General features: G+C 32.9%; 2 protein-coding genes across 2 annotated transcripts; one reads left to right on the top strand and one right to left on the bottom strand.

Annotated features, from left to right (window-relative positions):
• Window positions 1-899: 899 nt before the first annotated feature.
• LOC140808879 (protein CYSTEINE-RICH TRANSMEMBRANE MODULE 9-like) lies at window positions 900-2,807 on the top strand. Its single transcript, XM_073166203.1, has 3 exons — window positions 900-1,182; window positions 1,642-1,804; window positions 2,562-2,807. Exons 1-3 carry the CDS (start codon window positions 1,158-1,160, stop codon window positions 2,605-2,607), a joined length of 234 nt encoding a protein of 77 aa, XP_073022304.1. The 5' UTR covers window positions 900-1,157; the 3' UTR covers window positions 2,608-2,807.
• Window positions 2,808-3,315: 508 nt separating this feature from the next.
• Window positions 3,316-11,305, bottom strand: LOC140808878 (uncharacterized). Its single transcript, XM_073166202.1, has 6 exons — window positions 11,161-11,305; window positions 8,313-8,428; window positions 4,914-8,174; window positions 4,541-4,783; window positions 4,269-4,427; window positions 3,316-3,816 (listed from the first exon to the last, which is right to left on the bottom strand). The coding sequence occupies exons 2-6, from the start codon at window positions 8,391-8,393 to the stop codon at window positions 3,571-3,573; spliced, it is 3,990 nt and encodes a 1,329-aa protein (XP_073022303.1). The 5' UTR covers window positions 8,394-8,428; window positions 11,161-11,305; the 3' UTR covers window positions 3,316-3,570.
• Window positions 11,306-14,172: the final 2,867 nt, after the last annotated feature.

The raw sequence follows: 14,172 nt of genomic DNA on the forward strand, positions 1-14,172 counted from the left end.
TATACGACAAATATCTGTTTCACACTTATAATAAAGTTTCTGCGATAAAAAATCAAAATAACAAAAAAAAAAGATAGAAATGAGCTAACCCCGATATCAGGTAATGTCGTAATGAGATATCATTAAACAAGAGTAAAGAGGTAAAAAGGAAAAGGTGAAAACACCATGAAGAATAAATTCACATTTGCAAGGAATATCACTTTAATATATTAATTAAAAATCATCGAGCGATTCTATTGCGTAATAAAATTGACCAATCCGGCGTTATTATCCTATATAGGGTGTGTTTGGTTGAGTGGATTAAACAAAGATAGATTAATAGTCAAATATTTATCGTTAAAATTTTAAGTTGTTTTAATAATCATTTTGATCCGGTTTAAGATCCAATTTTATGGATAACTATTTGATTAATAAAATTAGATCTTAAACCGGGTCAAAATGATTATTAAAACATCTTAAAATTTTAACGATAATATTTGACTATTAATCTATCCTTATTTAATCTACTCAACCAAACACACATACAGATGCATAAAATAAACATGTCCCTCTATTTGTGTAGGGTGAGGTTTCCCTTGTAAATCCAAATAAAACAAATTAAGAAACCACACTCTAAACAATGAAGGAAATGCCGTTTGAATGTACGTATTAATCTATTTGTTGGAATATTTATGTTATTTAATTATTATAATTTTTGGTATAACAAATAATTAATGTAAATCGCACTTATTTTATGAATCGAAGATTGATTACAAAACTAGACAACAAAAATTACTTAATTCAAAAGTAATTATAATATACATTATGCTCGTTTTTTTTATAGTCGAGGATTGACCGATATTAATTCGGGTTGCTTCTCAAATATGAGATATTGATAGCCAGACGAGCTATGTACACATTTTCCCAGTGGTTTAATGTCTCGATATGAGATGGAAGTTTCCCTCGCCTCTTCATTCACGCGGTTTCGGCCGCCCAATTCAGATTCCCTGTCTCAGCAAGTAACCAACCTCTTTAACAACTCCACCATGCTCGATGATCTATATATACACCTATACATACGCAGATCTTCTCCATAATTTCTTCGTTTTTCCTCGTAATTGATCTCTGTGCGGAGCTAATTCTCGTTCCTTTTGCTTATTAAAAAAAAATCCATCAATATGAGCAGCCACAACGAGCCTCAAGGTATGTTTCCTACTTTTCTCTGTGAATTTATATATGCAGCTGGTTTTTTGATTTCGCAACCGTTGGTACTTATGTTTGCTGGTCAATACTGCGGATCTAGGAGAAGTGGAGGATAATCGGCGATCAGTTGACTGTAGATGATAATTCTGTTGTAAATGTTTATTTGTTTGATTGATCGGATTTGAGCACAGTTGAATATATGATTGCTATCCCCTGTTCACAATTAGTGGATCCAAAAATATAGATTATAAACTTAATGATTTCGTTGGATTAATCAATTCTATGATTTTCGTGTATTTCAAAACTATAGTCAACAAATTCTAGAAAATAATTTTGGAAATCAGAGTTGAACTTGCAATATTCATCGTAAAATTATTTGACTTCCTCTCTCTGCTACCGAGTGCCTGGTTTACGTTCTTGTTTCTTCTGAGGGCATTATAGAGCGCATTGATTTTTCAGTTGCATATCCGCCACCGGCAACTGCGTACCCCGCGGAAGCTCAGGGTGGGTTCATGGCTCCACCACCACCGGCTGGCTACCCGACGAAAGATGGCCGTGAGGGGCAGATTCAGGCACCACCGGCCACCACCAAGTCTAGAGGCGATGGCTTCTGGAAGGGATGGTCAGTTCTCTAAATCTTTGTTTAATGATAATGAGAAACTATTACCATCAAGAATTTTGTGGATTCAGTTACTTGATTAAAAATCTCGCCCACCAGTTAAGAAGGAAATGATTCCATGTTTTCATATATATAATATTAATAACACGTGATTTGAGTTGTAGAATAATTTATTAGTTTGTGATTTGAGTATAGTTGATTCAGATAATTTTCTTGAACTAAAACTTTTGTATAAAATCTGAATATCCATCAAACTGATGCGAACTATTGCGAAGACTGACTCAGGCTTCTCTTCCTCAAAACTCGCAATCCTTTCTTCCCCCTGAAATGTTGGTTTTACTCATAATTGTTAATTGATGTCGAAATGTTTGTGTGTAATGGTGTATTTAATTTTTTTGATTGGGAGGCATTTAACATATTTTAGAGAATAGAGTTTATATTTTAAGAAAAAAACGATGCATAAAATTTAAATTTTTTTCATTTGAAAAAATCAAGTTCTCGGTTCTTCGTCCCTCTAGTAAAAGCTATAGTTAATTTCACGAATAAGTAGAGCAAGGCAAAAGCTTCATAACAAGACTCCTAATCCACCGCAGTACATATTCTATATTAAACTTTATTTTGGTATCAATTTATCTAATGTTAGAAACAAGTGACGTTTAGAACGAAAGATTTGAATCCACTAGGTCTTGACATTGCACCCGTTTTCAATGTTGGAATTAATACATGATTTGGTAACGAAATGTTCCTGTGTTTTCTGCAGTTGCGCTGCCTTATGCTGCTGCTGTGTATTGGATGCTTGTTTCTAAGTTTTTACATGGAGGCTTGTGTTCGAATATGTTTTAAGTTTCTATGTATATCTTGTGGGCCTATTTTATTTATTTTATTTTATTTTATTTTGTGTTTGAAGTTTACTCGTGTATCTGCTCTTCCATGTATTGAATTCTTCGTAATTGTAGCATTACGACAGTTTTATTGCGCTAAAACTATTGGTGTTGGGCTTGTGGCATCACCTGATTAGCTTTCCTCCAACAAACCATCTTCTTTTAGAAGAAATTTATCATTTAGAATTTAGAAATTTATCAACATCTGCAAAGTTAAACTGAAAAGTAATGATGAATTTAACAAAGGAGAATTGTACAGTTTAAGGGCCAAACCAAGAACAGAATATAGCGTGGCGATGTGATGTCGAAGGACGATTTTGAACATTTCACGAGAGTGAAACTTATATTATTAAAAAAAAATTGCACTTGGGAGAAATATTTTCTTTCTTTTGGAGCTTAACTACCCCAACTGGCAGAGGGAGGATAAACTCAAAATTAGGGATACAGCTGTAAATCCATCAAAGAAAACAAGATAGTAAACAAATAACTTATTTGTGACAAGAATAATAGTGATCCTAAATCTGCTTTCAGGAAAAATAATATATCAAATTTGAAGTTTGTATTAGAGTCTAGCCCTTGCTAGAAAATGCGAAATTGATGAGAGATATAATAGTCATTCTTCAAGAGACAACATAACAAGTCCAAACTTGAATACATCAAGAATAATAGTTAATATTCTTCCTTGTTCCTTTTTCCATGCTATAAAACTACGGGTCAGGTTTCAAATCAAAACCAATCCTGACCTAATCAAAAGATCAAACCTCAAACAAAATCAAACATACAAATAAAGCTTCCCCCCTGCGATTTTGTACAAAATAAATAACAAACTAACCCAAGTGGCAAAAAATCGATAAAAACAGAAGCCAAATCCAAACCTCAATTCCAAAGCTAATACTTCTTCCCCAGAATAATGCCAACAATAACTGAAACAAGAGCCACACCTAAAATGAATTTAAGTGTCATGCCTGGTGATGTCTCTGTGGTTTGAATCTGTGTGTCGGAGGAAGATGTTTGGGCTGGACGCGCCTCCAATTTTTTCTTACTCTTTCGTTTGGGAGGAATGTTGGTGAAGGAATCAATATCCCGAGATCTTATTGTCTCATCCTTGGTTTCAACGGAAATATTTTCAACTTCCTGTATTATACAATGAAATTAGTAATGCTTATATGAAGTATTTGGCTACTTTGAGACAATTCTTGTTGTTAAATGTAGTGCAAAGCTATGAAATGAAACTCGGAGAACAAGAGGGCTTAGCTAATGACTCAATCAGGTCTTGAGTCAAACTCGAGCAACTCTAGTAAATATTAGTTAGAGCAGAGGTGTAAATGAGCTAAAGGAGAAACTCGATTAAACTCGACCCACTTGAGCACATATAATTCAAGCTTGGGTGGTCAACTGGAGCACAAGTTATATATCTTTTATTTTGCTTTCATGTTGTTGCATGAATATGCCCCGAGCTCATAGTTTGAGTAGTTGATACACATGCAAGAAGCTTGTCGAGCTCGAGCTTGCAATTGATAGTTAAATTGGCAATACGAAAAGATGACAAATATGCATGTATAAGTCTATGAAAAGTAAAGTCTAACCTTTTCTTTAAATTTTGTGTCAGCCAGATGTAATTTATCTTCAATTTCTTTAACTTGATTTTCCAAGAGTAGGACTTTGTGTTTCCTGGCTTCAAGTTCGTCCACGGAACGTTTCAAAGCATTTTCTTGTTCCAGCTCCTTCTGAGAGTTCAACTCTTTCTGTTTTCCAGAAATAGAACAAAGAATTTACCAACCAATTCAGAACAGCATATTTTCTATATTTACAATCTACAACAATCGGTTAATCAAACTGGTAGAATAATTGTTGTCACCTCTTCTTTAAATCTAGCTTCTGAATTTGCTAAGTGTTCTTCAAGTTCTTTTAGTCGATCTTGCAACTCAGATTTTTGGTTTACCTCAGTGTTGAGGATTTCCATCTTAGCCTTGAGGGCATCTTCATTTAATTTGCGGTCTTTCAACTGTTCTTCAAGATTCATTATCATCGCTTCAAGATCCTTCTTGGAACCATGAAATGTTTCTGTAAGCATGTTGTTCTCTTCCATAATAGAGTGTATCTGCACAATGAAGACATTAATAAGAAAAATTTGAGTTTCACAAACACAAAAAGGCCATAACAAACAATCTCAACTTGTAAAATATGTTGTAGTCGAGAAGAGAGCTAATTTTGTCGAGAAGAGAACTAACCTGAGATTGTAGCTTCTGACCTTCAGAAGCAAGCTGCAGTGTCAGCTCTTCTATCTCCTTTTTTGAAGCATTTAGTGCTTCACTTGTACTATCTTTCTCAGATGACACAATGGAAAAATTATTTTCTAACTCATTTAGTTTAGACTCATACGAGGCAAGCTCTAGAGTAAGCTTTGAGTTTGTGCCAACTAGAGCTTCAACATCCTTTTCAAACTGACTCGATTTTGTCTGATGTTCTTTCTCCAGACCAGTACATTTCAAGAGAATTTGTTCCAATTCTAATTCTAGACTTTTCACCCGTGCAGATGTTTCCTTAGCCTGTTCTTCATTTTCTATCACCTGTGCTTGAAAAGCTTTTACCTTCTCAGTCAAGTCCTTGGCTTCTGAATCTCTCAGGCCAAATTTCTGAATAACTTCTTCCAATTGTGCTTCGGCTTCTAATATACGGGCTTCAGCTGTCAACTTGAGTTCAGAGACTTTAGTATGGCGCTCTGTTAGATCAGTGATAGTGTTAGTGTGGGAAGCTAGCTGCCTGTTAGAGGCTTCCAAGTCAGAAAAAGCCGCAGTTAGCTTTTCTTCGAGATCTCGTGTTTTGCTGCTGAATTGTGCGTTAGTTTCAGACAGCAGCAAATTTTCTTCAATGTGCTTATCAACTTTACCTTCTGCTTCCAAGATCTTACTTTTGAGTTCTTCGTTGGCATTTTCAGAAGAAGCCAGTTTCTCTAAAATCTGACCCATCTCTTTTTTAGTAGTTTCACATCTTTCATCTGCTTCGGCAAGCTGCTGTTGATAACTGATCATCTGGTCTTCAAGACTCTTTACTTTATCGATTAATGATTTTGCCTCGGAATCTCTGCTGGTGAAATTTGCAATTGCGTCCAGGAGTTTCAACTCAGAGTCCCTCGTTAGAATCTCATGAGATGATTCAAGTTCTGCACTTCTTGCAGTCTCTTTCGCCAAGACTTTAATTTGTTGCTCTAGCTGTTCTTCTGCTAACTTAAGATTCTGCACAGCTTCATTTTCCTTCATTCCAGAATCCGTGAGCTCCTTTTCGATGCTCTTCAATCTCTCTTGGGAAATATTGAGTTCCTTCCGTAAAACATCTAGTAAATTTTCTGCCTCCAATAGCTTTTCATTCGAGGTTTTTGACAGATCTTTCAAAATTCTGTTTTCTTCTGTAGTTATATTCAAGGATTCTATCAAATCCTTTTCCTTTTCAGTGGACGCCTGCAGCGCAACCTCTAGGCTCGACACTTTTAATTGGGCCACCTCAAGCTTTACTTCAAGTTCAGATATATTATTATTACTTTTCTTGAATTCTGCTTCTACATCCAAACATTTGTTTTCTAATAAGCTTGTCATCTCTTCAAGCTCCTTAATCCTATATTTCTCAGTTTCAAGAAGGAGCTCTAACTCGCTCACTTTTTTGCTTGTGTCAACTGCTTTGGAATCCGATGCCTTCATTAATTGCTCTAGATCAAGGCTTCGCTGATGAATCGTATTGGCTCGTCCCTCATGCTCGGCAGATTTGTCTGTAGTGTTCTTTAGCTCCAGCTCAAGCTCCAACTTGTGTGACATTACCTTCCCCAATTCAGATTCCATTTGATCAACTTTGGCCTTGAATTCTTGCAGTTGGGCATCTAATTTTTCTTGCTCCTCCTTCTCCTTATTGATTGTGGCATACAGTTCTGATATTTTGTCAGATAACTCTCTCGATTCTCTCTCAGATTCATGGCATTTCAATTCCGTCATATTCAGCTGTTGCTCTAGCTCGACTTTTTTCTGTTCCAGTGCGATACATCGTGTTTCATATTCTGTCACCTGCAGCCTTGTTTCTTCAGTTGCTAAGTTCAAGGCTTTTACCATGTCTTCGAGCTCTAGGTTTTTCTGGTTCACAGTATTAGCTGCATGACCAGACTCGGTGTGAAGCTCTTCAATGGTTTTCAGTTTCTGTTCCAGTTCTTTGCTGTTCGCCACTGCTTGGGATAAAAGAGAATCTGTTTTGCTAAAATTCTCATCTGAGCGCTGCAACTTAGCCTCAAATTCATCACACAACTCCTTCAGCTGGGAACTTTTGTTGGTTAGATCAGTCACCACACCTACCAGCATTTCTTTTTCTTTACTTGCTTTGGTTAGTTCTTCCTGCACTCTCTCCATCTTTGTTTGCTGGAGTTTCAAATTTTCTTCGATCTCTTCCTTTGACCTGACCTCTTCCTCCAATTTCAACTTTACATCTTCAAGATGGGATTCCTTCTCTGTAAGATTTTCTTTTGTTGATGACAGCAACTTCTCAAGTGATTCGTTTTCTTCCTTAGCCTTAGATTCAGAAGCCTTGGCCAGTTCCAATCCCTTTGTCAATTCATTGACAAGATCTTCCTTTGAAGCTAGTTTCTGCTCCAAATCTTGCGCCAGTGATTTTGATTGCTCCAATTCACATTGGACATCTGAAAGCTCAGTGGTAGTGTTCTTTAACGCCTCTTCGATTTTCTGGTTCTCGGCAATCTTTTCGTTTAAGCTTCTGATCTCATCTTGTAAAGAAATCATACGATCTTCCACCTCTTTCGTGCTAGATTTTGCAACCTCAAGCAACCTCTCCAACTCCAAGGATTTCTGTGTCTCCGATTCAGCATGCAAACCACTTTCCTTATGCAACTCCTCGTACCTTTTGGCTTCAGTATTAGAATTTTCAAGCTCAAGCTCCAAATCATTCATCTTCTTTCTTGATGTCTCTAGCTGAAGACTGAGACCATCAAATGCTTCTTTCACACCGGTCAATGCTTCGTTCTTTTCTTCTTGAGCTTGTAATGCATCTTGCAGAGTTTTCAGCTGCTCGTTGTATCTCTTCTCTGTTTCTAATATCTGATCCTGCAGTTGTCTGTGTTCAAGTTCAAATTCTCCGTGTTTCTTTGAACTCTCCAGATGCTTCTCTTTTGTATGCAAAAGTTCATCCTTCAAGTTTGTGTTCTCGGATTCAGATTCTTTCAAAACACCTGACATTCTCTGCAATTCATGCTCAAGATCTTTAACTTTTTCTTGTGATTCCAACAACTCTCTACTAGCCTCAGGATTGCTGGCAGTGGAGCTACGCTCAACGACAGTTGGTTTTTCACCGGCTATGGAATTTGTCTCAGCATCATGGGGATGATCCTTTGCATCGAGAGATTCTTTCTCTATTTTTACGAATTCACCATCAAGATTTGACGTTACTTCTTCCTCTTTCTTTTCTACATTCTCCCCCTGCTTTGTGTTTTCTTCTAATATCTGAAATTAAAATTTTGTGAAAAAATTAAGAAGCGTAATCAAACAATTACAGCTTTAAAGTTTACAAAATGAAGCAATACAAGTTTGATTAAACTGACCATGATTTGAACCACTAGCAACCATGTTCACATATTTTACCTTAGCAGGAATCACTCCATTGCTCTCAGCACCCTCCGCCACCTGGTCCTCCACAGTCTCCCGTCTTATCTCTTCTGCCATAACTGAATAATTGCAGCTGACCGATCTCTAAAATCCTGAAAATAATTATATGAAATTAATAGATGAATTCGAATTTGATTGCACGATGCCGTCGATATTTTGCAAAGGACGTGAATTTAACATAAGTTCAGAAAGTCGTCTTGGATGATATACTTTTTTTATTATATATTTAATTATATTCTATCAATTTCATATTAATGGTTTAAATATATATATAATAAATGTTGCTAGTTGAAACGCTTAATCTCATTATTTGCGACTATTGACGTGCCTAGAGGTTTTGATAACTAGACCCCACATGCGAGATTTCAATGATCGTCACAATCCCCTACTATTTTTGGTTGAGAAAGGAAATGCTTCAGGACATGAAATTCACCAACAGTATATTAAAAACATGCGTGTACAAAATTCTCATATTGCACAATATATTTGTTTGAATAGAAATCATCATATACTTTATATTATTCCCAAACAGCAAGGAACAGTGGCACACCAGATGAATCAGGACACTACTTCCGAAATAAAAACAATATATATAAGAAATAGATACATAAAACTGGCACACATTCATTGAATCCATGGAACCTACCTACCACTACCAATTCTAATGGATTATTATATATTCCAAAGACGTGAGGTAATGAGGTATGTGTAGCGGTGTAGGGTAAGTAATTGTGAACGGAAACCTGGAAATCTGGATTTGGCCAGATTATTTAATTCGTATAATATTTTTCCCGCACTTAATTTGACCCCATTATTAAATCTGGGAATTTTGAGATTCTAGTTCAATAAAATCCGGCAAGATTAAATCGAATGGTGACTTCTATAATAATATATATATGGCCCACTGATTTGACCCTATATTAAATTTAATAAACTTTATCTTTTTTGTTTTTCATATGTATATTTCTATGATTTTATATGTTTCAGAATTACACTCTTAATTTCTGGCGATATATATTTTTATTTAATATTTTTGGATCTGGTTTTCTATCTGGCAAAATTAAATCGGATTGATTTATTCCATCTCATGAATCGATTAGAAAAATAGAGTGGGATTACATTTCGATGGAGTTTTCAAATCTATTTTCATTATTATATAACTTGAACAAAGAAAATTCAAATATATATTCTCTTATTTATTACACTATAATTATATTAATCACAATATATTTTAAATGACTCTAATATTTTAGATATTTGAAATACATTATAATTAGTATAATTATAATACAAATAATTAGAAAGATATATGAATTTGAATTTTTTTTGTTTATGTTATATTAAACAATGACTTTCCAAACGCAAAACAATATATTCCTGTGTAATGAAATTGAACTAGAGAACAGAGATTCAAACATGTTCGCTCGGTTGAGTGCGTAAAATATAATAATATCTCCTTTTTATATATACATCTATTTGCATACGTAAATTTATGAAATAACTGAAAAAGGAACATTTTACGAAAAAATAAAATATTTACTATTATTTAACAAATATTTTAATATAAAAAACAATACTAAATTTTAAAAATAGACGAACGAAAAAAAATAATGTATGACTTTGTAATTTTTTAATACAAATATTGTCAAAAAAATATAAAATTATATTTGTATAATATATATATATATATATATATATATATATATATAATCTCACAAATACGACCCGTGAGACCGTCTCACACAAGTTTTTGACATATATATATATATATATAACTTTATATTTGAGATGCGGTAGTAATTGTTTTCTATATATATATATATATATATATATATATATATATATATATATATATATATAACTTTATATTTGAGATGCGGTAGTAATTGTTTTCTATAAAAAGATAAGAATTATTATTCTTTATCAAAGCTAGTGGAACCCACAAAAGTTTGGTAAATTCTTGTGTCGAATATTTTATAATTTCTATTTCCCAGACAAATATTTTACAATTTCAGTCAAAATAAATCAGTGAAGCGAATTCACTCACTCGAAGCCAAAAAGTTGACAGTCAAGACCAGACAATGCGCGGAACAAAGTATTTTGGGAATTTACGGTCTGCGGAGGCCGATGAACCTTTCCCCCATTTACAAGGGCAAACATTTCCACATTTGCTAATAAGTGCACAAAAATATATTTTTCTGCTTAAAATACTATATTGTTCAGATTTGTCAAATTTTTGAAGATAATAATTTTTATTATGTATGTAGTCTTTTGGACTTTTAGATGGAGTAATTTACAGGCTGTAAAGAACAGGGAAAAAGATAATAGTTTCTACTTTTTTATACAGATTACACACTTAGATTTAGGGGTATTCTGATGCTAATTGTTATCAGTAATGCCGCAACTCACCAACTAAGATTTCGAAAATCAGGCAAATAATCAGATGATAATCATCAAAAAAAGTATCAACAGGGGAAGAAATTAATAAAAATAGATAGCGCAACCAAATTCATCCTAGATGATCATCAATCAATCATCGTAAAAGTACTATTTGTTTGTATTAACAATTTTTTTTGAAAAAAAATCATGATGATCTTCGATTAATCCAGTTTCAGTGCCTACTTCCGACTGATTTAAGTCAAAATCAGTACACAGATTATCAAAGTTCAACAAACGCAGGAAGAAATTCTAAGAGAGCAATAGATTGAAGCATAAATAGATCAGATTCGATAAAAAAAAATACAGAGAATCTGCAAAAGCACATGAAATTGAAGAGAAACACAGAGATCAAATTAAATACACGAATATGTGATATATAACTTGCCTGTGGAATCAGAGAAGCGTGATGAGCTGATCTTGCTTTTTCTGCTTTTGCTTTTTTTAGGAATATCTTCTCTCTCTCTCTCTTTTTATGCGAAATTGAGAGTTGGAGAGAAGAATTATGGGGTGAGAGACTGCGAGTTTTTGGATTTAATAGGGAGGGGAGGGGAGCAGGAGGAGTCGCCCTCGTCTACGCGGCGGTGTAGTGGGCTCGGGGTGGCGGGACCTTTGTTGCCAATTCGAATTGTTCGGTTCAACGGCGTCAGACGCGTTGGAAAGAGTATATATATATATATATATATATATATATATATATATATATTGAGTAAATCTCATGTGAGACCGTCTCACGGATCTTAATATGTGAGACATGTCAACCCTATCCATATTCAAAATAAAAAGTAATACTCTTAGCATAAAAAGTAATATTTTTTTATGGATGATCCAAATAAGAGCTCCGTCTCACAAATACAACCCGTGAGACCGTCTCACACAAGTTTTTGCCTATATATATTCACAATAAAAACTAATACTTTTAGCATAAAAAGTAATATTTTTAATGGTAGACCCAAATAAGAGATCTGTCTCACAAATACGATCCGTGAGACCATCTCACACAAATTTTTGCCATATATATATATACACACTATCGTATTTGTATTGATGAAGTAATAGTCATGTTCAATGTGTAATTTTTATATGTTTTATAACAATGATAAGGTAAATGTCACTCGATCAATACTCACATAAACATGTACGGTACGTTAAAAACATATCGAAATTATGTATATACATATCTAATGAGATGATAATTATTAAAATTGTTTGACTTGATAGAGAATGAACTAACCGATAACTCAAAACAATTTCACCTATTTTTGCACCATATACTTAAAATGTGTACGAGTATAAATCTTTTGAAATTATTTTCAATTCTACCAATATTCAACTGACATCTAACTTGCATTCTCAAGATTTTAGATCCAACAACTCAATTAAATATGGACGACTATAATATTCAATGGTAAAAATATAAGCCAAGGAGCCTTTGTTTACCCAATATTTGTATTTCAAAATTTATAAAACACGAATAAAGTTGGTTTGGTCAATGGACAAAATTAAACCAAAACATTAGAATTTTTTTTAAAAAAACTTTTACCTAAAAAAGACATGTAATTGTGGAGTCCACCATGAGCCGACCAAACCGTCCAGTCTACGTTTGCCGATATGTAATTTTTATCACATTTTCCCGACTCTCTTTTTATAATATATATTTTCAATTTATGATATAATAATAATAATAATTATTAATGATTTTTTTCCTTGCATTCCACCCCTCTTTTGATCATGACTCGATCGATCGTGTGGAGTCAAACAAAAAATAAAAATGATGCGACGATTTAATTTTTTTTAAAAAAAAAATTCATCATTTTTCACGTTGTAAAGACTAAAGAGAGAGACTTTCTTATGGTGGATAGAGTTTTATTTTATTATTATTTTTATTATTAACGACTCTATGCACAAGTTGTTAGTTGTGTGCATGCAAAAATACTTTCTTATGTACAACAAATTTTGTCGTGGAATAAAATTGTCCCGTAATATTTAAAATTATGAGTGTTTTTTTTATATAGAATTTTATTATTATCAATCGAACTCTTGATTGTCTATTTAGGGTGAGTTTTATTTATTATGGTTTTATAATAATCTCATGGATTGAAGATGATATTGTTAGTTTTTTTTAAAAAAATTTCTCTTATATTACATTGCAATTAATAATCATGTGCACAAATTATGTGAATATAAATTGTTTTTTTAGATTATGCCACTAAGGACTTTAAAGAAGGTATTTTACAATACAATTTGATAATATTTATGATAATTGTTTTAAGTATGATTTTATTAGTTATTTCTAGAATTAACCATGTTTTATAACATATATTTTAAATTTTTTAGATTAAAGGTGCACAGTGTATGGTCATTTTACTGTCCACGGTTGAGTTGATACTCATATATTGGATTTGATAAAGTATATCAAAATTGTACAATCCACTAAGTAAATGTCCAAGCGTATCAAAATTATATCTCCAATAAATGAGTGTCACCTCAACAATGATCACAGAAATAAACACAGTTGATGGATATTATAACACCGATATCTTTTAACTGATTCAGACATAAAACTTTATAAGGGGAAATTTGTGTTCTAAATTTAAAAAAATCAAATATATATATATATATATATATATATATATATATATATATATATATACTAAATGGATATTAATTTGAAGGTGTTAAGTTATTGACAAATTTATTGGCATTAATTTGTCTGTCAATTAACATTAAGAAGCTCACATAAGATCTCTGACTTTGAAATGACTTTTCCTATCAAGTAAACATAGCCGGCTGTGAGGATTTTGACTTGATCGATTAAATTGAATTTCGAGGAACGAAATGGCAAACGAATTTGCTTACACAAAAACTTCTATAAATTCGCGTCATCGATCAATTTTATAAGATAAATCTCTAACCAACTCGATTTGTTAAAAAAATATTTTTTATACCAAAATATTATTTTTTATTATAAATATAAGTTAAATCAATTTATCTCACAAATATAAATTTATGAGATCATCTCAACAAAAATTATTCATTTGCTAATTCCCTAATTTGACTGTAACCCAGCATCATATTGGAATTCATAATTCAAGAATATTTTCCAAGAATGGACTGAGTTCAATCAGAATGATCATTCAGTGGTATCACTTTCAATTTAATTTTATAATAAAATATCAGCTAATTTTTTTTGAATTATTTACTTTTACAGTTTACTATAATAAACGTGCCAATCAGATCCAAATTGGAAAAGGTAAAATACATTTATGGTGAGTTGGTAGTTCAATCATCAAATTGAGCATTTAATGATGAAAATGAACATTTACAATAAGATATAAAAATGAATTTAATTTAATTAATAAACTATTATTAATTCCCTTTTTCACGTAGATGTAGCAAG

This window comes from Primulina eburnea, chromosome 13 (genome assembly GCF_022965805.1).
Source record: "Primulina eburnea isolate SZY01 chromosome 13, ASM2296580v1, whole genome shotgun sequence".
In the NCBI taxonomy this organism is placed as follows: domain Eukaryota; kingdom Viridiplantae; phylum Streptophyta; class Magnoliopsida; order Lamiales; family Gesneriaceae; genus Primulina; species Primulina eburnea.

Excerpts from the sequence above, each read along its gene's own strand:
- LOC140808879 (XM_073166203.1), top strand. The coding sequence starts at position 1,158 with ATGAGCAGCCACAACGAGCCTCAAG. Across the intron at positions 1,183-1,641 it reads CAGCCACAACGAGCCTCAAG|TTGCATATCCGCCACCGGCA; the intron begins GTATGTTTCCTA and ends TTGATTTTTCAG. Across the intron at positions 1,805-2,561 it reads GATGGCTTCTGGAAGGGATG|TTGCGCTGCCTTATGCTGCT; the intron begins GTCAGTTCTCTA and ends TGTTTTCTGCAG.
- LOC140808878 (XM_073166202.1), bottom strand. The coding sequence starts at position 8,393 with ATGGCAGAAGAGATAAGACGGGAGACTGTGGAGGACCAGGTGGCGGAG. Across the intron at positions 4,428-4,540 it reads AAGCTAGATTTAAAGAAGAG|AAAGAGTTGAACTCTCAGAA; the intron begins GTGACAACAATT and ends TCTGGAAAACAG. Across the intron at positions 3,817-4,268 it reads ACACAAAATTTAAAGAAAAG|GAAGTTGAAAATATTTCCGT; the intron begins GTTAGACTTTAC and ends TGTATAATACAG.